The sequence below is a fragment of the Sorghum bicolor genome, chromosome 3 (genome assembly GCF_000003195.3).
Source record: "Sorghum bicolor cultivar BTx623 chromosome 3, Sorghum_bicolor_NCBIv3, whole genome shotgun sequence".
In the NCBI taxonomy this organism is placed as follows: domain Eukaryota; kingdom Viridiplantae; phylum Streptophyta; class Magnoliopsida; order Poales; family Poaceae; genus Sorghum; species Sorghum bicolor.
This window is the reverse complement of record NC_012872.2, coordinates 65,701,549-65,721,158: the sequence shown is the minus strand read 5'-3', so window position 1 is coordinate 65,721,158 and position 19,610 is coordinate 65,701,549. Positions and strand designations below refer to the sequence as shown.

Genomic DNA, 19,610 nt, shown 5'->3' with positions numbered 1-19,610 from the left:
ACATTGAACTGCATCCGTAGTAGAAAGATACCAAGACGATGCTACGTACTACTAGTACATAGCGTCACGAGCTCTAGCAAATTACAGTACAGGACCCCCAAGGAATTATTACAAGGAAACAAATCCGGAAGAATCTCGTGCTTGGCATAGTTGTTTTGTACGTGGTAATAAGTATCATAATAATAAATTCATAATGCACAAACATATATGTGTTGTAAGAATAATGAGGAAGGAATCACAAGTCTGATTAAGACGACGACTGGCAACAAACTCTGAGAGATGGTCTAGAACATAATCCCGGCGGCGGCCGTCACGGCGAGGGCGATGATGAGGCCGCCGGCGTTGACGCGTCCCGGCACGTGGCTTGAGGATTTGGCTGAGCCGGCCGGCGTGTTGGCTGCACAAACACAACAGCGATCGGAAGTTATCACAGCAAGTAAGATTCTAAAATGTGTGAGCGTGACAAACTGACGAATACTGATCGAGGAAACCTAACAGCACAATGAAACCAGTACAGGGCTTGCATCGGTTAACATCAGGAGTACAGAAATTAATTAAGAACTGTCACTGATGGATATTTAGTGCTAATATTCTCTTCTCTCTAATAGCATGCTTGCTTAGAACAAGTATTATAATGAATTGTAAGCTGACTAAATGTTGCGGTGGAGGAGAGAAGGGAGGAGAGAGAGGAGAAGCAGAGGCTATGTATTAATAGTGAATAGCTAATTATTGTATGGGTGGGCTGGGAAAAGGCTACAAAGAACCTTACAGCCAACAAGTGGGCTGTAAGGGGATGTATGGATTAGCGAGCAAGAGAGAGCTCAAAAGGGGTCTGTTTTTCAATATTTTTTAGCACATATGCTGGCATCGAGACCTATCTCAGTGTCAGTGCTTTCAGTGCTTTAGTCCTACGGAACTTTTTTTTAAAAAACTGTTAATCCTACGGAACTGGTTTAACAGAGATGTGCAAAGTGATACATCTTCAACAGAATCAAGTAAAATTACAACTTACCAGGCACTTCTGGGCCGCCAGAAGATGGAGAGAGGCCTGACACGGGCGCGGCAGTAGGCACCAATCCCGCGGGGATAGGGACCCCGAAAACTACAGATCAAAATAGTTCACTCAAACTTAAACGTAACCAAACCACGGTCTTAGTTATGTGAGATATCTGAACATAATTAGCTAGAGGAACTTCCATTTCGCAACTGTATCGTCGTACAACAACAAAAAAACAATGCATGGCTTGACACGCATGAGCAAGGAGGGGATTTTTTTATGCTATTGCTCCATCTGTTCTGAATAAATAGATTTCTAAAGCTATTTTAAGGCAGAAATTTTAAACTTAAAAAACATTCAGATTTATAATATTAAATTAGTATCATTAGATATATATTATAGAATATATTTTTATAATATGCTCATTTATATTATTTATGATAATTACTCTTTCGTATAAAGTTAGTCAAACTGAAGATAGTTTGGTTTGCACGGATTCTAGAAATTAGTTTATTTAGAGACCGAATAAGTAGTATCTGTTTTTTTTCATATTTTTGTAGGAACACTAAGCAAATTTCAGCTGTGCGAATTGATTTGACTGGCTGCATGTGGTTCATGGTAGCAGTGCGCGCGACCGCGCGTACGTACCTGCGCAGGCGGAGACGGGCGGCGCGGTGAGGCGGCAGATACCCGGGAGCGCGAGCGCGCGCTTGTAGTCGACGCTGACGCCGTAGGACTCGGCGCCGCCGGCCAGCAGCTGGCAGAGGCAGACCGGGTGGGACTCGAGCAGCCCGGCGAACTCCGGGCAGCAGGGCTTGTCCGGCTGCCGCGTCGTGCTCCCGGCCGTCACGTACGTCAGGCAGTCCGACATGTTGAGCACCGCGTTGAAGCACTCCTCGCTGATCCCGGCCGCCGGCCCAGGGGCGGCGGCCGGACCCTGCGCCGACGCCATCCCGAACGCCAGCGCCACGGCCAGCGCCGCAACAAGCACCGCCGTAGGCCGCGGCAGTATTGCCATGCTATGCTCCTACTGCTAATGGTAGCTAGCCGGCCGAGGCGGTGGTGTACTGGAGCCCTATGCGCTGCTTATGCTTGCGTTTCTGGAGCTTGACTCCTATATATGCAGCTGCCTGTCCGTGTGAGTGTGACTCTGACTGACGGCAGCGTGCGTGCCGGAGTCGTGCGTCCGGCCGAGGTGAAGCGAACTACCGATCGAGCAGGGCCGGGCCTGGTCGAGCTGCAGTTTGTGGCAATGTAGTTGCAGCGTGTCTTTAGCGAGCTAACCAAAGCAACTGGTGTCACTACCGGCCCCTCCGAAGCATAGAGTGTGCCTGACCGGTGACCGCGAGTTTCAACACATCAGAAACGTTGCCAGGTAGGTTACGTGCGAGGATAAGGATCATATACAGTAGTTCATAGGAGCCGGTGAGAATCATCAAAACTGCCCGCGATCCGCGATCGCGATCTCCATCTGCCACTGCCAGTGCACTGCAACTGTTTGCAAACTCGTGGTCGTCTCGTCGCTAGCCAACCGGCGGCGGCGCGGGAATGAATGCGGCTGCCCCTGTAGGCCGTGGCGCACCCACCGTGGAGCGAGACGGCGGAACCGGAGCCGGAGCCGGAGCGGGCGCCGGTGCCATGTGCGTGCGTGCAGCGCTCGCGCCCGACTTGAATGCCGCATCAATGCGGCGGTCCCAGTCCAGAGACCAGAGTCCATAATCCAGGCATGCCTGCTTGCTCGCGCACAGCGATGGCCGATTAGCGATCTACTACTACTAGGCTGTATCCAAGTGTGCGTCGCCTTTAGTGTGCTCTGAAAATCAGTTGAGGCCATGAGAGGGGATCAGGCGAGAAATCTCGGCTCCTCCGTCCGCCGGCATTCAAGCGCCGTCCTGGAGAGGGTGACTGAAGAGTGATGAAGACGGAGTAAAAGCACTCGGCATGGCATGTCTACACCACGCCACCGCGCCAATAGCGTCCGGCGTGCGGCGTTGAGCGAACAATATGGCTCTGAGCCTCTGATCATGCCTGTGTGTCTGTGCGTTGCATTTCGGAGCAGCAAAGCAAGGATCCATGCTAGTGCTCTTTTGAATCCGTTTAGGAACTATTTGGAACACAGGAAATTTACATGATTCACTCTGAATTTTTATAGAAATCAGTTGAATTTCACATGAAAAACGCATGAACAGGAACATTTTTTTCTCCCCGTGTTTCAAAGAGGCCCTTAGATTTGTATGTCAGGGCTTAGTATAAGATGACCTGAATTGGACTTGGCATGGTCGTCAAGAATATATTTTGACCTATAATTTCTCTTATGATATACTACAAAAAGTTGAATCACAAGAAAGTATTTCTGAATATAAATATAATATAACTGCTTTTATAGTATAAACTTCTTGTATGATTAAGCTATTTTTTAGTCAAAGACAACAAAGCTTAAATTTTAAAGTTCGTACATACATGCAACAAGCCTTACATGTAACTCTTTGCGCAGAATGCTGGGAGACTGTCCTGCGAGGGACGAAGGTCAGAGCATTACAAAGAGCATGCTGCTGTGTTTTGTATACATTCAGGGAAGGACAAAGAACACGTCCGCGCATCGACGAAATGTGATGTACATATATTCCTTGGAGACAACATAACAATTCAACTACAACAAAGTTTCTTTAAACACCAGACCTCTCCTGGAATATGCGAAGAGCTATAGAATGTGTTGTGCAGAGTCACCTTTACACAAGGAGAAGCGCTTTGTCTTTTTAATTTGGATACCCAGTTCAGTAAATAAAATTTTCAGACTGCAGTATCATCTTCAGGCTCATTAAACTGCTCTTGGTACGCATCCTCCTCCTCGGCCCCATCCTCAATGCTGCTGTCAGCACTAACGCCATCGACGTCTTCATCGTTGTGGTTGGCACTATCAGTATCTTCTTCATCAATCGAGCTCAACTCTTTACAATCACCATTTTCATTTACACCAAGGATGCTGTCGTTGGCCATCTCGGCATTATCCAAGTCATCTGTACCAATAGTACTTCCTATTTCAATCTGATTCACCTTAACACTAGGAAACTGTAGAGGCTTATCAGGCCAGTCCTTAAAGAAATTGTTCAAGGTCATGAATTTGAACACGTGGAGAAGTCTATGTCTATCCCTCTTTATATCAGAGCTAAGAAGCTTCTGCAGGAGGGTTGGTTCTCTGCTCTTGGCCATTGCATCATCAGCACAAGGAGTACGGTTCCATACCTTAGATCTTTTAGACTGAAAACCTCCACGCTCATACCTTGGTCTTTTGTTATTATTGGAACGATTTCCAAAATGAGAATCCCTGCATTGAGCTTTCCTATTATTTTTATTTTCAATGCATTGATCCCCAGTTTCTGATAGATAGCCAGGTGGTAGCTCAGGTAGGTCAAAACCCAGTTCTTGCTGCTTTGCTAGGACTTCCTTCAGTTCCTGCAGCAAATAAAACAGTAGCATCTAAGAGCCAGACCAACATACATTTCCTTATTGAAATAATAGAATCATACAATCAATATTTATGTGCCCACTACTCGAATGCTGTGGACAGCACTTATACTCCCTCCAGTCACAAATAAGTAACATTTTGGACATCAAGACAGTCTTCAAAACACAACTTTGACTAGTACCTTTTGCTAAAAAAATGTTTTATGAAACATTTCAAGACAAATCTACCCGTATCATTTTCGAATATCCAAACTCAACACATAAGAAATAGTATGAAAATTTTTTTTGTAATGGTTGACTTGTAACCCCAAAACATCAGACTGGAGAGGGAGTAATTAGAAATCATTTAAAGCCAAACCAATTCCATTTTCCTTCAAAAATGAGAAGGTACATCATGATCATAAATTCATAATAACAAATATAGGATAACCTGACGTCGTAGCTGGGCATCTTTGTCCTTGTTTTCATTATCTGAATTTATCTCAGACAACTTCTGCATTTTTTAGTATATAAGCAGCTGGTTAGTAAATGTTCCTTTCATGCAGACATGAAGTTGGTCAGGCCTAGTAAAAGGACGGTACAAGCATGGACCTTATGTACGTTGACACTTGTAGGGTAGTTCTTCTTTCGTGCCTCTACCCATCGTTTAACTTCATTTGCATCATAAATTATTCGAGGGGGCCTGCAAGTACATGTTTTCCGTAAGAAATAGGAATCTGTAACCCAATGATTAATTTGTGTTTGTACAGCAACAAAGCACGGGACGCTAGGCAGAGATACTACAAAGACACAAATAAAATGCACCAATAGAAAGTGAATGCAGAAAAACTATGAAGTTGAGGCTCTCTTTTTCAATGTCTTGTCCAAGCATATCAAGCTGTTTCTAGACATTAATAAAGGTATTAAAAAATCACCAGAGAAGCATGTGCTTCAATTATTCTAAAAATAAAGGCATATGAAGTTATGAGGGTTTGATGGCAACATAAGCATACTAACTGAGCTGTGGACGTTGTATCCAAGCTACCTAAGTACTACCTCCGGTCAAAACTACCTAACACATTTGACTTTGAATGGTCTTCCATGCATATCCTTGATCACTAATTTCTTCTAGAATAATATTCTTTGAAATCCTCAAAATTTAAGAGGTTTTGCAAGTATTCTGGATAGAAATACGCATATAAATTACATGTGCCCAAACTAAATAATGTAATAGTTATTGATGTTTGTAGTTTTCAAGTTAGACCAAATCTTGTCCGCAACAAGCTCTTGTGACTGGAGGGAGTACTTAACACGAAAATGTGGTAGAAGGCATAATAAAAAGTCATTTTAACTTCAAACAGACTAGAAGAGATGCCAACATCGCTAACACATAATCTGGTTCTTCTCAATCAGACACCTCTAGCCGGCTTCTTACTAATAGCAATGATATTGACAGTAAAATACACAATTTGGTAACTCATACTTTCGGCGTCCTCCAGATGCTGGAGCTGGAATATCACTGCAATGCCCTGATGCTGAACTTTTGCGCCCCATGAAGTTTGATTTTGTTTCTCCCCAGTTGGTGCTTCCTGATAAAGTGATGAAATAATCATGGCAGTTAGTTGGAGAGATATTATTCAATATGATAGACGATGAAATAACAGTGGCAGATATTGGAAGGGTACAAGTAAAATGGAGCTTAGAAAGATGTTTTCACGCAAAAAGATTCAAGGTTAAGTGGATGTGCATGCTAGTTTTACATATTGTAGGAAAAAGATTGCATTTCAGACTTGCAACGATGAAATAGGCTCCAGCTTGATGATTAACATTTAGCTTAGCTTCAGTCCAAAACATACGATGCCAACTCCTTGAATACAGAGAGAAGGTAGTCATTGTTTATGTTAGAAGAGTCAAGGACCTATTGGGCCTTAGCCCATTAGGGTTAATTAGTCGCTTTCTTAGGGGTCAAGTAAGTCTTGTTTGTAAGTAAGTAAACCTCTCTATATAAAGAGAGGAGATGTATCAATCTAATCAAGGAAGAGATTAGAAGGAAATCCCTTCTCTCTAGCCGGCCGTGGGCAGAGCCCCGCGGCTGGCGTTCCTAGCGCCCAAAACCCTAGCCTCCTCTCTCGCTCTCACAGCCGCCTCCCTGTGAACAGTACCCGCGGGTACTGTAGCGCTGGTACTGTTCAAGCCATCAGCCGCCGCTCCTTCGATCCCAATCCATCCCCCTCGATCCCCACCAGCCACATAACAGTTTAATTTAGCAATCTTAATGTATATGAATGTTCAAAAGCAAGAGGTGAAAAAAATTATTGTGTATGATTAACAGCATGTCATAGATCACACTACCTCTTCCACGACTTTGATTAGGGTGCCTTCCTCTGCCCCTCCCTCTAAAGGCACCAAATTGCCTGCCACCTCTACCATCTCTTCCAGCGCTAAATCCGGATTTCTGGTCTGTTATTTTGTTCCCACTTTCAGAGGCAAAATTAGATATGCCATCTGCTTTATTCTCAAAGTGATACACCTGTAATATACAACAAATCAGAAATTAAATGAGTTGTATATTCTTTAAAAAATGAAAAAAAAATGTCACTGAAAAGCAATAATCTAAAAAAAACAGAATAGGTTATGGCTGGCGATGTTAAACTTATCCACACAATTATTAACAGATGGTAATAACATAAGATGATACAAACACTTAAAAGGAACAAGGAAGTAAGGAACCAATCTAAGAAAAGTTAAAGAGCGCAAGAGGAACAGAACTAGACCACCAAAAGGTTCAAATAACCAATGTGCAAATGAACAAAAGGGCCATTTGGTGGAAACATCGATGGGAGAGCATGGTTTATCTCTACTGAAAATCGTGCTTGGAATCCAGCACAATGATTGGAATCTTAAGCATATGGAGTCGCCATCTTAATATCATCTCCTACTAATATCCATAGAGAAAAGGGTCTGCAGAAGAGAAAGCTATGCCAATGCAAATGCCTAGTGTTAGTTCATACCCATAGATCAATTTCAACAAATAACGGCACATGATTCAATCACCTCGCCATTGCCGTCAGCACTGCAATTCTGGTCCTTCCTCCCAACGTCGAGAATTGGCCCCGGCGTGCCACCGCTGCCAGCTTTGCTGTTGTGGTCCTTCCTCCAAACGTTAAGAATCGGCCTCGATGCTCCCCCGCTTCCAGCGTTGTTATTGTTGTTGGAACCGTTCCCCGCAGGGCTCATCATGGGACTGGGTGGCCGCGGGCCACAAAACCCAGGACCGCCAGGCCGAAACGCCCCGCCGCCATTGAAACCGGCAGGCCGCGGGCCGCCCGCGAAGGGCGCAAACTGATTGGGGTTCGCCGGGAACCCTCCGGGGAAAAACGGCGCCTGCTGCTGCTGCTGCTGCTGCTGGAGCGCGGCGGCGGCGAGGAATCCGAGATTCTGGAGCTGCTGGGCCTGGCCGAGGAGCTGCAGCGCCAGGAAAGGGTTGGCCGCCGCCGCTGCAGCCATTGGGTTGGCGGCGGCGGCGGCGAGGTTGGGGACAGGCGGCGGGAAGGCGGGGTGCATGGGGGTACCCGGAAGGTGAGGCGGGCCCGGGTCGCCGCCGGGCCGTGGGCGGTGGTGTTGGTTGGGGTTGGGGCGGGGAGGGTGGAAGGGGCGCATGGTTGCGCCGGCGTTTTTGGTCGGCGAAGAGATGGCCGCCGTCCAGTAACGGTGGGGGAGAGATTTTTCGTGTAGGGTTTTAGGCCTCGTGGGCACGTTTGATAGCTTTCCTGGCTCTCTCTGCTCTTCCTTTCGCGGAAAAGAACTGCCCAGTGCCCACCCTGCAAAAAAAAAATGTTATCTCACGCTGATAAGTCGAGCATCTCCTATTTGTTTAGTTTACCGACTCTCAAAATGATATATCAAATAAAAAAATGTCATTTCTAAATGTTTGACATAATTGACTTGACAAAAACTAAAATTATGAACCTAACCGTATTTGCCGCGATTTTTTTTCGCGTTGTATTTGGTCCCGCGTTTTTGATCGCGCGTGTTTCTTGTTCGCGGCATTTTCTCGTCACCCGCGCCGCCAGTTCGCGAGCATCCGGATCACCGCCGTTTCCTAGTACCTGTAGCCGAGACGCTGCAGGTCGTCATCGAGGGCTTGCGATGTCTTGCGGCACAGAAAGGCAGCGCGATCGACTTTGCCAAAGAACGACAGCGTGAACCCTTGCGGTACATAACAACGGCGCGGAGGAGGAAGTTTCTGTCGCGACAAAGTATGACTATATACGGCGCGAAGAGTCCTCCACGCGCGGGAGTAGCGCAGGAGGAGCGCCCGATCGATGTTTGCCAAGCGGTCCACGGCTTTGCATTTATACCAAGTTCCCTCCCTCAATTGCCAAGCTACCCAAATTACAAAACACAAATGCAAAACTATTGGATACCTTATTTCGATAATTTTGGCAAATTAAAACTCCAAATGCAAAATTGTTGGAGATGCTCAACTTGTTTAGTTCATGAAAAAATTTGGATTTGGTTATCATAGTATTTTCATTTGTATTTAGCAATTATTATCTACTATGGACTAACTAGGCTTATGAGATTTGTTTTGTAAATTACAGACAAGTTGTGTAATTAGTTATTTATTTATATTTAATATTTTATGTATACGTCTAAAGATTTGATGTGATAAGAAATCCTAAACAAGGCCTAAAAATGCGCATGAAAGCCGTCGGTTTAGCAGGAGTATCCAATAATTTTTTTCTAATCTATGATTTTTTGTGGAAAGAAGAACCTACTCTAACAATTCCAAAAAATTTACGAGAGTGTATGGTACGAAAACCAAGCTATTGTGCAAACTATAGAAACTCTAATGAAGACCACAGTTTTATAATCTGGTGGCTAGAGGTAAAGGTGAGTTATTTTAGCACTTAAACCCCCCCCCCCACCACTTATCCCATCCTAATCCTATTTTTTTGCAAAACGCCCCAACATGTCGAGGTAGCGCCGTTTCGGTTCCGTCTCCTGGCCGTCGCGATCTTGCGATCGTTTTCCGCGTGAGGATGCCATCACCCTGTTTTAGTTTTCTCAGCTTGATGTTAATAAAAAAAATTCACAAACAACGAGCTAGTAGCTAGGATGCTATTATGGGTAGATAGTACGTGTGTTGTTCCTGCCTGAAGCTAGCCGGAGAAAGGCCTCTCTCGTCGTGCCAGCGTTCCAGTACGGTGGCCTCTGGTAGCAATTCTGACATCGACTGACATAGACGACAATTCAAACTCGACTACGTTTTTTCCATCATGGTGTAATTCACGGCGACAGGGTCCTCGTCGTCGTCGAGGTAGTTGCTGGGGCTTGCTCTCGTCCCGGGGCAAGCTTCTTGGCGGCGGCGCCCTGGTGCTTCCGAAACTTGTTATTGCCCTGCGGTGATCCTAACGCACGAGAGCACGCCGCCGTGGAGCGGTGCTAGCGGGTCACTGATCTCGTACTCATCCATGATGGTCTCCAAGGCAGCAGCGGCAGCGCTGGTCTCCAAGGCAGCGCCGGTATCCATCGTGAGGGGCGCGGCGGTGGCCTCGCGCCGGGCACCGAAGAAGATCACCGCCAGGGGGCGACGATCGCGAGACGGAACCGGCTGAATGGCGCTAGGTCTGGGAGTGTTTTGCAAAAGCTGAGACTAGGATGGGATGAGTGAGGGTTTAAGTGCTAAAAGAACTTATCTTTAACTCTAGCCATCAGATTAGAGTTTTGTGATTTTGATTAGAGTTTTCATAGTTTCTATAGCTCCCTGGTTTTCATACCATACGCTCCCAATTTTTACATCCTAATTTTTCTAGCATTTGGGAAAAACCTCTCTAGCTCGTAAAGATCCATGGGCTCAAGGTCGCGCATATCTCTTTCGTGCACGTATAGGTCAGTCACTCAAAGAGCATAAGTGACTTCATATCTTTCCTAAATACGAGGAATTGAAATTTTAGTGAAAAACTACTCTCCAATAACTTTTTTAAATAGTTATTCAAATATAATCATCTTCTATTTCGATTTTTTCTTAGCCAAATATAGAAAATGAGAATAGCTCTATGAAATACGCATGAGATAAAAATTATTAGAGAGTGAAAAGCAGAAGGCAATCTTTATATAAATAACTCTCCAAATGATGATTTAGAGAGTGAGATGTCTATATTAAGTGAAATTGGAGGATCATCTCTGTGCCCACCTCTCTCTCCACGCGTGCATCCCTTGGTTGTCACTCCCGTAGCCACCCTTGTTGGTTTCCTCAGCCACCGATCACCGCTCCGACTCCTCTATGTGTGCACCCCTGCCCTTTCACGCCTCCCTCTCTATGCTTTCCCCTAACCCTAAAATTTTTTTGCAAAATAAACACCATATCACTTCGTTTATATTTGACAAATATTATCCAATATAGACTAACTAGACTCAAAAGATCCGTCTCGCAAATTACATGCAAACTGTAGAATTAGTTATTTTTTATCTATATTTAATGTTCCATGCATGTGCCGTAAGATTCGATATGACGGAAAATCTGAAAAAAATACAAAACTTTTTAGAAACTAAACAAGGCCTAGGAAGCGAGTTTTGTGAAGAACTGACGCAAGATGTTAGTCCTATGTACCCTATATAATCAGCTCATAAGACCCAATATAATATAACAACAATACAACATCCTACTTATACTCTCCTATACATGGTGAAAATGCAGCGTAACTAGCTGAATCACAAACACAAGGCAACACTTGCAGAGTTGCAGCGAATTGGTTATGCAGTGAACAAGCAAACATGGTCCTTTAAAAGGAAAAACGAGCAATTTTATGAAGAAAGAAAAAACATGGGTAAATAAAGATATTATCATAATTATCTTTTACTATGATGAGCATTAATATTGCCGAGAGTCGACATGCCCCTTTAACATACAAAGGTAACACCCATTTACTGAACAACACAACATCTGACACCAATATGAAATTATCTTTTGATGAACATCTTTTTACTATATTTTTAAGGAATAAAAAAGGGTAATGAACCAGTCATTTGATGTAAAAATGCCAACCCTCATTCACAACAGGGTTTAACAAGAACACAACCCACGGGCAAATGTTGAAATGGTGAAATAAATTTTTTATGCTTGACCCGCACTGCCTGCCAGAGATACATCAGTCCATGGGAGTATAGGACACAAGCTTTTCCTTCGGGCAAAAATTCCAGCACTCCTGCCATGTAGACTTCTATGCAGTCCTTTCTGATATACAAGAGAACGCGGACAATGAAATCCAAGACACATATTTACCTCAGGGTTTCAGATCCGATGCACATTTGTTTTCAACGCATCTAGTATAGTACACCTGAATATCCATTTGAGTTTCGACCAGTGCCGATTGCCTTCCTCTTCTGTCACCACTATCCAACAAAACACTCTTTACTAGCGCTCACTCAAATGGATTCCTAGGTGGAAAAGCTCCTTGATGTGTTGAACTCCTGTAATAAAGTGATGATTTAGAAAGTAATGTGCATTATCAACTATATGTGCAAGTATCAAGGAGCTTACAACATGTGAGAGTCGTGTCCTGCCACATAGGATAACCCTCCTGGACCAAAAATCAGATATGGTATTAACAGTGAGAATTTTCAGTCTTTCTGTGACTGTATATTTGTGCATCAGTGCATGAGGAGTTATATGAGCAAAGATTAAGTACCTTGAGGCCCAGAAGGAATATATGACATAGTGGAATTTTGAGAAATCCATGGCTCTGTTAAGGTTCCAGAATAATCTGTGGGAGTGTGAGGATCTGGTAATGTTTCTTGCAGTGAGGTCAAATCCATGAACTGAAAAAGGGAACCAAAAGGTGTCAGTGAATAACGAGAACAAAAAAAAAAGAGTATTAGGCAACATGGGAACAACTGCATTCAGGTTAGCATGTCAAGAACCAAAGAATAATGTACAGACTCTATTCCTGGGTTTGTATTCACAATATAAACGAAAGAAAAACTAAAATCCAATAAATGGTTTCCTTTTAGTCTGAACTTGTGTGTTATGAACAGTGTTTTCAAGACGTCCGATTAATCGCGACTAATCGTCCTGGACGGTTGGAGGTACTCGACCAGGGCCTCCGACTTGGCCAGAACGACCAGGAAACTGGTCGTCCGATTAGTCGTCGTCCAATCGCGATTAATCGTCCGTCCAGGTTGTCTGGCGTCCAGTCAGGAGATGGTCCAGTCAGTAGATGAGCTGCATCTCAGAGTTTGAGCCTAGCTAGCTGCCTTATATTTTGGCCCAAGCCCATTAGGGTTTATGTTGTCTACCCCTCACTCATTTCAACACAACACATTCATTCCTCTCCTCTCCTCCCGTCCAGCAGCAACAGCCACCTCCATTGCTGCCCTCCTCTCCTCTCCTCTCCACTCCTCTCCTCCCTTCTCTCTCCCAGCTCCTCCTCCTCTCCTATCCTCCCTTCCGTCTCCCAGCTGCTCCTCCCTCCCTTCCTCCCTTCCAGCTGCCCTCCCTCTCTTCCTTGCAGCTGCTGCTGCAAGCGTGCAGCTGTGCAAGGGAGGAAAGGGCTCTGCAGCTTTATTTTTCTATAATTTCAGTTTGGCAGCAGCAGCCAGCAAGACAAGAAAGGGCTCTGCAGCAGCCAGGTAAGTGGCCAGCTGACCTATCTAGACTCTAGAGCCTATATATATATATATATATATATATATATATATATATATATATATATAAAATGTGTATTGTATATAGCTACATAATATATGTGGTATATATCAGTCCCCATATGTGTAGGGGACGACCAGGACGTCCAGGGGACTCGTCCAGGTTCGATTAATCGTCCTGGACGACGACTAATCGTCCTGGACGACCTGGACGGTCCCCCGGTGTCCAGACACGACCAGCCGTCTTGAAAACATTGGTTATGAAGTCAAGACAGGGAACACATTTCTTCCAACGGCAGCCGAAGTCGCTAAAGGGATACTACATCTTAGGAAACTTTGGAGACTGAAAGTTCACGGTAAGTCTTGCATTAGGAGGGAGCCTATGGTCAAGGCCATCAAGAACTCAGATTTGAATTCCTTATAGCTCTGTTTGAATAATTGTAGGCTGATGTAGGTTAGTTGGCTCTTTTGCTTAATTTATTTTGTATGTTCATATTCCAGCCATGAATACTGTTGTTTCAAATAAGAAGCTTATAAATAAAAGGAACAAAATTACTAGCCCGCATTATTCTTAATACTATTGTAAATCTGAAAGAAAAAAAAATACCATGTCATTGGCGTCAACATCAGATTCAAATGCCATGTCAAATGGGTTTGTTGATTTTCCAGGATGAGAGACCATGCCACCCTGAAATAAAATTCATGAAATTGTTACCACAGTAAAATAATCCTGTTTTGACACTTGGGTAAACTGGTTCCAATTATGCACCAGCACTATGACAGGCAGATTACAAGAAATAAAGGGCATGCAAAGAAGTTAAATGACATTCGCAGGTGCCCATTAGGGTGATGTATGCATTGTGGGAGCCTCAGAATTCATAGTCCAAATTGTCTTGGTAAAATGTTCCCTCAATGTTTATCATAAGCTAGATAATGCCATGTCAGGTAGACCCCACAAACAAATATACATTATATGTTGAAGGGCACAATTTTAATATGTCTGTTCATGTTTGCGCTCAGTAAAAATGGAACTGTTGCCAAACAAGAAAGCTAACTGGCTATCATAGAAAAGAACCTTAAATCATGGATGAAACATACCAAATGGGGCTGGAGTGATGAAGGAAACGATGGTCCAACCACCTCAACATGTGAAACATTGAAGCCAGAAAACATATCCCCAGGAGTTGGCCTTTCAGGCTCACCCCTAGCTAAATCCTAAAGAATGATTCAGAATATTAAGTCCAGTCTTCATTGAGAAATATGCTTTTTGAGTCATTAACTGAAACTTATGTACCTGTGGAGTTCTGGCTTCAACATATGGACCACTTGGCATAGAGAATTGATGAGCTTCTACTTGAGGCATAGTATTAAATGTGAACAGATTATTTGATGTGCTCTGAGTAGATTCACCAAAAGCATTCCAAGACTATAAACAAGCAGGAGAAAGTTACTAAACATGTGAAGCTATAATAATCCATTAACAGCCTCATATGTCAAATGACAAAATTACCTGAGAATTTTCTTTGGGGACAGGGATCTTCACTTCCTCAGCATTTAAACTCCAGTTATCCATCATAGCTGGAGAACTTTGTGACCCAATCACATTTGGTGGCGAAGTTGGTAATGTTGATTGACCAATTCCTTTACCAATACCATCAGATGGAGGGGAAGGGGATGCAGCAGGCACCTGACCTTGCACATTTGAAACAGATGTCAACGATCCATGTTGCATGTCCAAGAAAGCCCATCCATCATTAGCAGGCAATGGAGCTGCTGATGGAATTTTCTGAACAGTAGAAAAATGTGACAAATGTTGGTCAAAGTCAGCAAATAGATCTATTGGCTGAGAGGATGAGGATGTTGCTGGTTCCTGCAAAATTGACAGACTGAATAAATCTTGGTGCACAGCATGAGACGTGGCGAGTGCTTCAGCTGATGGTACCATGCCCTTCTGAACAACACTATGGGCAGGTTCTTTAGCAACATCAGAATGACTGGATACATTATCTGTATTATGAGAAGCTGGTAAGTGTTCATTAAAGCCAGCAAACAGATCTATCGGTGCAGCAGATGTGACAGGCTGTTGCACAGTTGATTGGTCAAAGAGGTCAAGAGGTGTGGAAGTCATTGGCTGTACTGGAGCATGTGCTGACACCACAGCTTCAATCTGAGCGCCACTATGTTGCACTGGTTTCCTGGTGGCAGCAGTTTGGCTACCTAAATCAGCAGGTTTCTGAGGTACCAAGTTGTGATTGTTGGGTGGCGAGGCATATTGTTGTGTCGAACAAGCCTCGGGAGAAGCCACAGTCTGATTGTTTACAGCACAATGGGCTGACTGTTCTGTTGGTGCATCAGGCGGGTTACCTGATTCAAATGATTTGTTGGAAACTGAGCTACCATCAAATGATCCAAAACTTCCAGAAGAAGCTGTTCGCTGCACATGGAAAGAATGAATGATTTATGTAATCTCCACTATACTTGGACGAGTTTTCTAAGCCCAAGAGGCCAAGATGCATTTACTAGAAAGGGAAGAGAACAGAAGAATCAAAAACCTGTGAACGCCGAACTCCATTGAAATCTATTTGCGAAGCTGCATTAGGGTATTTCTGGGATTGAGGATTGTCAGCAGAGACATTTCTTGAATGGTGGACTGAGGGACTGCTGTAGCCTGTCTCCTGAGAGCTAGGAGAAAGCACATCATTTCTAAAGTCACCAGTGCTTGAGGCTGAGAAGTCAGAAAACCTTGATCCTGAACTTTCATTAGCAAAACGGTCTTCATTCATCTGCTCTCGCAAACGACCTGGACTGAATAGTAAGTTGCCAAGTTTCCCATCGAAGAGCGCTCTATCTGAAGGCCTTCTAGCAAGTGTGTCGACTTGCTTACCATATCGTCTATCTTCATACTGAAAATCATAGGGCGGGCTCTGGGAATACGAATGATAAGAGCTAGGTCTTCTCATGTCATTGCCGTTGCCCTTGATACTCTGCCAGAAAAAAAATGGAAACTATAATTAAAGCATATTCGTGGACTATGATGGTTTCAGAAGGTATATGTGGACAACTATGGGAATTAGTTGGAATAGCAATATGGGCTATGGTAGTTCAAAGGTTACATAAATACAGCGCAATTACTTATATCTCCATATCTCTGTTCAATAGACTTATACAAAGGATAATACAATGTACTCGCAAGACACATCAGCTCATTACCTCACTATCTGTGGCTGGTTTGTTAGAGGATCCACCAGCATACTTCTTATCCACATAAACAGACCTGATAAACTCCCTTATCCTATCTGGATTGCTGAAGCAAAATATAGATGAGAAACATATCATTCTTCGGATAGCATAAAACATAAGTACCCATAAAAAATCAAGAATGAAACAAAACTCACGTATTGGCAGGCAACCTCATTCGTTGCCAATCCCAATCCTTTAGGTAGATGTCACGTGCTCGCTGCAGTCATGGCCCCAACTTTAAGTCATAAAAGGTGAATGGGGGGGCTCTAGAGGTACCAGATAAAATAGCTATGGGTTTTGTTTTACCTGGTTACCTCCCTGTTCAAGGGCCTGCACTTCTTGGGTAGTAAATTTGGACATTGACACCGACTTAACACGGTGAGTGAATTCACGGCTGTATATCACACCACAAGACGTCAAGAAGGTAAGAACATCAAGAAGATACATCAGAACTAAAAGCAGACTAAACAAACAAAGGTTAACAATGCACAACAGGACTTGATTATCTGCTTCTCCAGTTGAAAACTGATTGCATGTGCAAGTAAAATGTCCAGAGACTAGAATTGTAAAGTGGCATGATGAAAATTTCCATTTGGGAACTAACCAGAAAATAATGTGATAGCCATTAAATGTAGATTTTCAGCCATGCCTGGGCAGCAGACAATACCATTTTGTTTTTCATCTAAAGCACATTCTTATTATTTGCCTTGTTAGAAGTATTACATACCAAAACCATACATTTCCTAGCAAAAGTCAATAAGGTAGGGAAAAAGGTACTCACTGGATTCCACTACATGACAGGCAAATGAAGGTCCAGAAATTGGTACACACATATTGTGGCCCCTATATAACAAAACAAAAGTGGTTCAGGTGAAATCAAGAGAACAGTATATAGAAAACACTTGGGCAAGAAACTGAGACAAAATGCATCACTGGATAAAGTTTTGTGCTGAACATCAAAGGTAGCAATAACAGTTAACCAAATGGGAAAATCAACTCTACTGCCACACTATATATTACATAAACCGGTAAATGCAACACAAATAGTACTTACTGACAATTAAAATACTAAAAAGCTCAGCAATTCAGTCAACTAAGCAACTTAATTCTCAAACATAAACAGAAGGTGCAGACAAAAGTAACGAAACCATAAGTAGCCCAAATAAATCAAAAAACTACCTATCAACATACGAATCAAGCAATTGTGTATTAGGAAACAGTAGCAACATTTAGAGTTTCACAATCCAGAGCAGACCAGGGACGAAACAGAAGTACCACAAGTGATCAAAGTAAAATAGCAACGAATACGTCATGTTCTGATGTCGGAAACAACAGATAGAAATAATAATAATCTTCCAGCCAACAGGTACAGCTTGAAAATATAAACCAACGAGACAAAGTTCACAAAGAACTCTATATTTTTTAGCAAATCTGAGCTAACTGTGTAACATTCCAAACGACAGACAGACTCCACTGCCGCTCATGTCCGATCCGCGAAGTAGAACAGCAGACGCCTCCCAATCAGCTTAGTAATTAGTGAACCAAAAATGCGAGAGAGGGTTACCACACTGTTGCAATTGATGCACTTGCGGTTGGGCGGCAGCTTCATGAGGCCGCGGATGATCTTCTCGTTCCTCTCCTCCTCCCTTCTGCTCCCCATCGTGCGCCGCAGAAATCAAAAAAATCCCCTCAGAGTAAACCGAAGGATTCACCCGAAAAGACCGGCCGAAATTTCAACGGGCCCGGCCAGAAATCGGCGAGCCCTAGCTCGACTGAGGCCGGGATTCGGGCGCTGGTAGGGGATTCGAGGGGTCGGCGGCTAGGGTTTTGCGGAGGTGGAGAAGAGGAGGAGGAGGCGAATGGGAATGGCGGCGATGGCGAGCCTCGTCGAGAGAGATGGGAGAAGGAAAGGCGAAACGAGAAAATTGGCTTTGGAAATTAGTGGCTGAAAGCCGACGGATCCGGGAGCTTTTTTTTATATATAAAACTGCATGGAAAAAAAGGTTTTAACGGCGTCGTGACGTCAAATTGAATTCCTACGAGAAACCACCGCAACGTCGACAAGAGTACGCTCCGTGCGATTCCGTAAGCATAACGGTCTAATGCGACCATTTGTCCGTTTCGTCTGGGACCATGATAAGCAAAGCTGTACATGTCGGCTGTTTGTTTTGCACATGATGAGTATCTTCACCAACAGATTAACGGGGTGTTTGAAACTGCTCTGCTACACGTTTTTCAGCTTCGCTTCACGTTTTTTAGCCAAACGGTTTTAGCTTCATGCACTCAGTTTGAGGAAAAAGAGTGGAGTTGTGAGAGCGCCTAAAGAAGTACTCCACGAACTCCAGTTTTTTGTGGAGCTACTCTATGATGGAGTTTGTAGAGCAGAGTTCGTGGAGCAGTGCCAAACACCCTCTAAGGAAACAATTTCTTATATACGCAGCTAAAGAGGATTGACAAAACAGAACTTTTAGAGTGTAAGGTAAGTAGGTAACTATGCTCCAATAAATTGAGAAAGGAAAGGAGATTGGAGAAAAGGTTGCTAAATTGAGAAAGTAAAGGAGATCGGAGAAAAGCGTGCTCTCCTCTATTTAAGGGAATCAGGATCAAGAAGAGGTTTTGAGTAATGGAGAAAAATATAGGAAAAATGATTGAAAGATGAGATCTGTTGAAATAGAATTTTTTCACCTCTTTGTATGACAGACTTTTTTTCTTGATCACGCAAAAAATTTGTATGTCTTTGTATTAAAAAAGAATAGTTTAATTAAAATGAAGATGACTTAAGGATTTTTTAGCAGGCTCATGGTCTCTCCGATACAACGCGCTTAGCCTATTGTAGAAGACAACAAAGTGCGGAAGACAACCAAGTGCTTGGTGGCCTACACCCACTGCCCTGGCTTGATGACCGCCATTAGTGCTCGGACTTGAGTGTTTAACCATTAGAAGGACCTTGCATTCATTTTTTTTCCAGAGCTCCCAAGTAATCAAGTCAAAAAGAGAGTCTGGACCGCTCCTGCAATTTCTTGTCCACTACGAACACCAAACATCCCACCAATCAACAATGGAGTTGGACGGCAAGAGCTGATGTGTCTCACCTAGGCCTTGTTTAGTTCTAAAATATTTTACAAAATTGACACAGTAGCTCTTTCGTTTGTATTTGACAAATATTATCCAATCATGGACTAATTAGACTCAAAAGATTCGTCTCGTCAATTTCGACCAAACTATACAATTAGTTTTTATTTTTATCTATATTTAATACTTCATGCATGTGTTTAAAGAT

General features: G+C 43.4%; 3 protein-coding genes across 5 annotated transcripts; all 3 read right to left on the bottom strand.

Annotated features, from left to right (window-relative positions):
• On the bottom strand, positions 1–2,358 carry LOC8055286 (non-specific lipid transfer protein GPI-anchored 2). The gene is made up of 3 exons (XM_002456480.2): positions 1,646–2,358; positions 1,013–1,102; positions 1–397 (listed from the first exon to the last, which is right to left on the bottom strand). The coding sequence occupies exons 1-3, from the start codon at positions 2,013–2,015 to the stop codon at positions 285–287; spliced, it is 573 nt and encodes a 190-aa protein (XP_002456525.1). The 5' UTR covers positions 2,016–2,358; the 3' UTR covers positions 1–284.
• On the bottom strand, positions 3,434–8,214 carry LOC8055285. Its single transcript, XM_002456479.2, has 6 exons — positions 7,496–8,214; positions 6,794–6,971; positions 5,925–6,030; positions 5,054–5,144; positions 4,893–4,955; positions 3,434–4,450 (listed from the first exon to the last, which is right to left on the bottom strand). The coding sequence occupies exons 1-6, from the start codon at positions 8,099–8,101 to the stop codon at positions 3,788–3,790; spliced, it is 1,707 nt and encodes a 568-aa protein (XP_002456524.2). The 5' UTR covers positions 8,102–8,214; the 3' UTR covers positions 3,434–3,787.
• Positions 10,530–18,286, bottom strand: LOC8083775 (probable ADP-ribosylation factor GTPase-activating protein AGD14). Of its 3 annotated transcripts, none has more exons than XR_002451016.1 (14): positions 17,895–18,286; positions 17,112–17,173; positions 16,637–16,724; positions 16,486–16,547; positions 16,301–16,394; positions 15,643–16,074; positions 14,601–15,524; positions 14,385–14,516; positions 14,189–14,305; positions 13,698–13,778; positions 12,136–12,265; positions 11,988–12,027; positions 11,730–11,917; positions 10,530–10,782 (listed from the first exon to the last, which is right to left on the bottom strand). XR_002451016.1 is itself a non-coding variant. In XM_002456478.2 (13 exons), exons 1-13 carry the CDS (start codon positions 17,988–17,990, stop codon positions 11,869–11,871), a joined length of 2,307 nt encoding a protein of 768 aa, XP_002456523.1. In that variant the 5' UTR covers positions 17,991–18,286; the 3' UTR covers positions 11,272–11,868. The 3 variants fall into 3 exon arrangements, 1 of the variants encoding a protein (XP_002456523.1); XR_002451015.1 differs by lacking the exon at positions 10,530–10,782 and adding an exon at positions 11,272–11,652; XM_002456478.2 differs by lacking the exon at positions 10,530–10,782 and having other exon boundaries at positions 11,272–11,917.

Bases quoted from the DNA above. Each gene is read 5' to 3' on its own strand.
- LOC8055286 (XM_002456480.2), bottom strand. From the start codon at position 2,015: ATGGCAATACTGCCGCGGCCTACGGCGGTGCTTGTTGCGGCGCTGGCC. The intron at 1,103-1,645 runs GTACGTACGCGC...TTTGATCTGTAG, and splicing joins GCCCGTCTCCGCCTGCGCAG to TTTTCGGGGTCCCTATCCCC. The intron at 398-1,012 runs GTAAGTTGTAAT...GTGTTTGTGCAG, and splicing joins TGGCGGCCCAGAAGTGCCTG to CCAACACGCCGGCCGGCTCA.
- LOC8055285 (XM_002456479.2), bottom strand. From the start codon at position 8,101: ATGCGCCCCTTCCACCCTCCCCGCCCCAACCCCAACCAACACCACCGC. The intron at 6,031-6,793 runs GTAGTGTGATCT...TCACTTTATCAG, and splicing joins TAATCAAAGTCGTGGAAGAG to GAAGCACCAACTGGGGAGAA. The intron at 4,956-5,053 runs GTCCATGCTTGT...TAAAAAATGCAG, and splicing joins CAAGTGTCAACGTACATAAG to AAGTTGTCTGAGATAAATTC.
- LOC8083775 (XM_002456478.2), bottom strand. From the start codon at position 17,990: ATGGGGAGCAGAAGGGAGGAGGAGAGGAACGAGAAGATCATCCGCGGC. The intron at 14,306-14,384 runs GTACATAAGTTT...ATCATTCTTTAG, and splicing joins TTGAAGCCAGAACTCCACAG to GATTTAGCTAGGGGTGAGCC. The intron at 12,266-13,697 runs GTATTTTTTTTT...TCCCTTTTTCAG, and splicing joins ATGTTGACGCCAATGACATG to TTCATGGATTTGACCTCACT.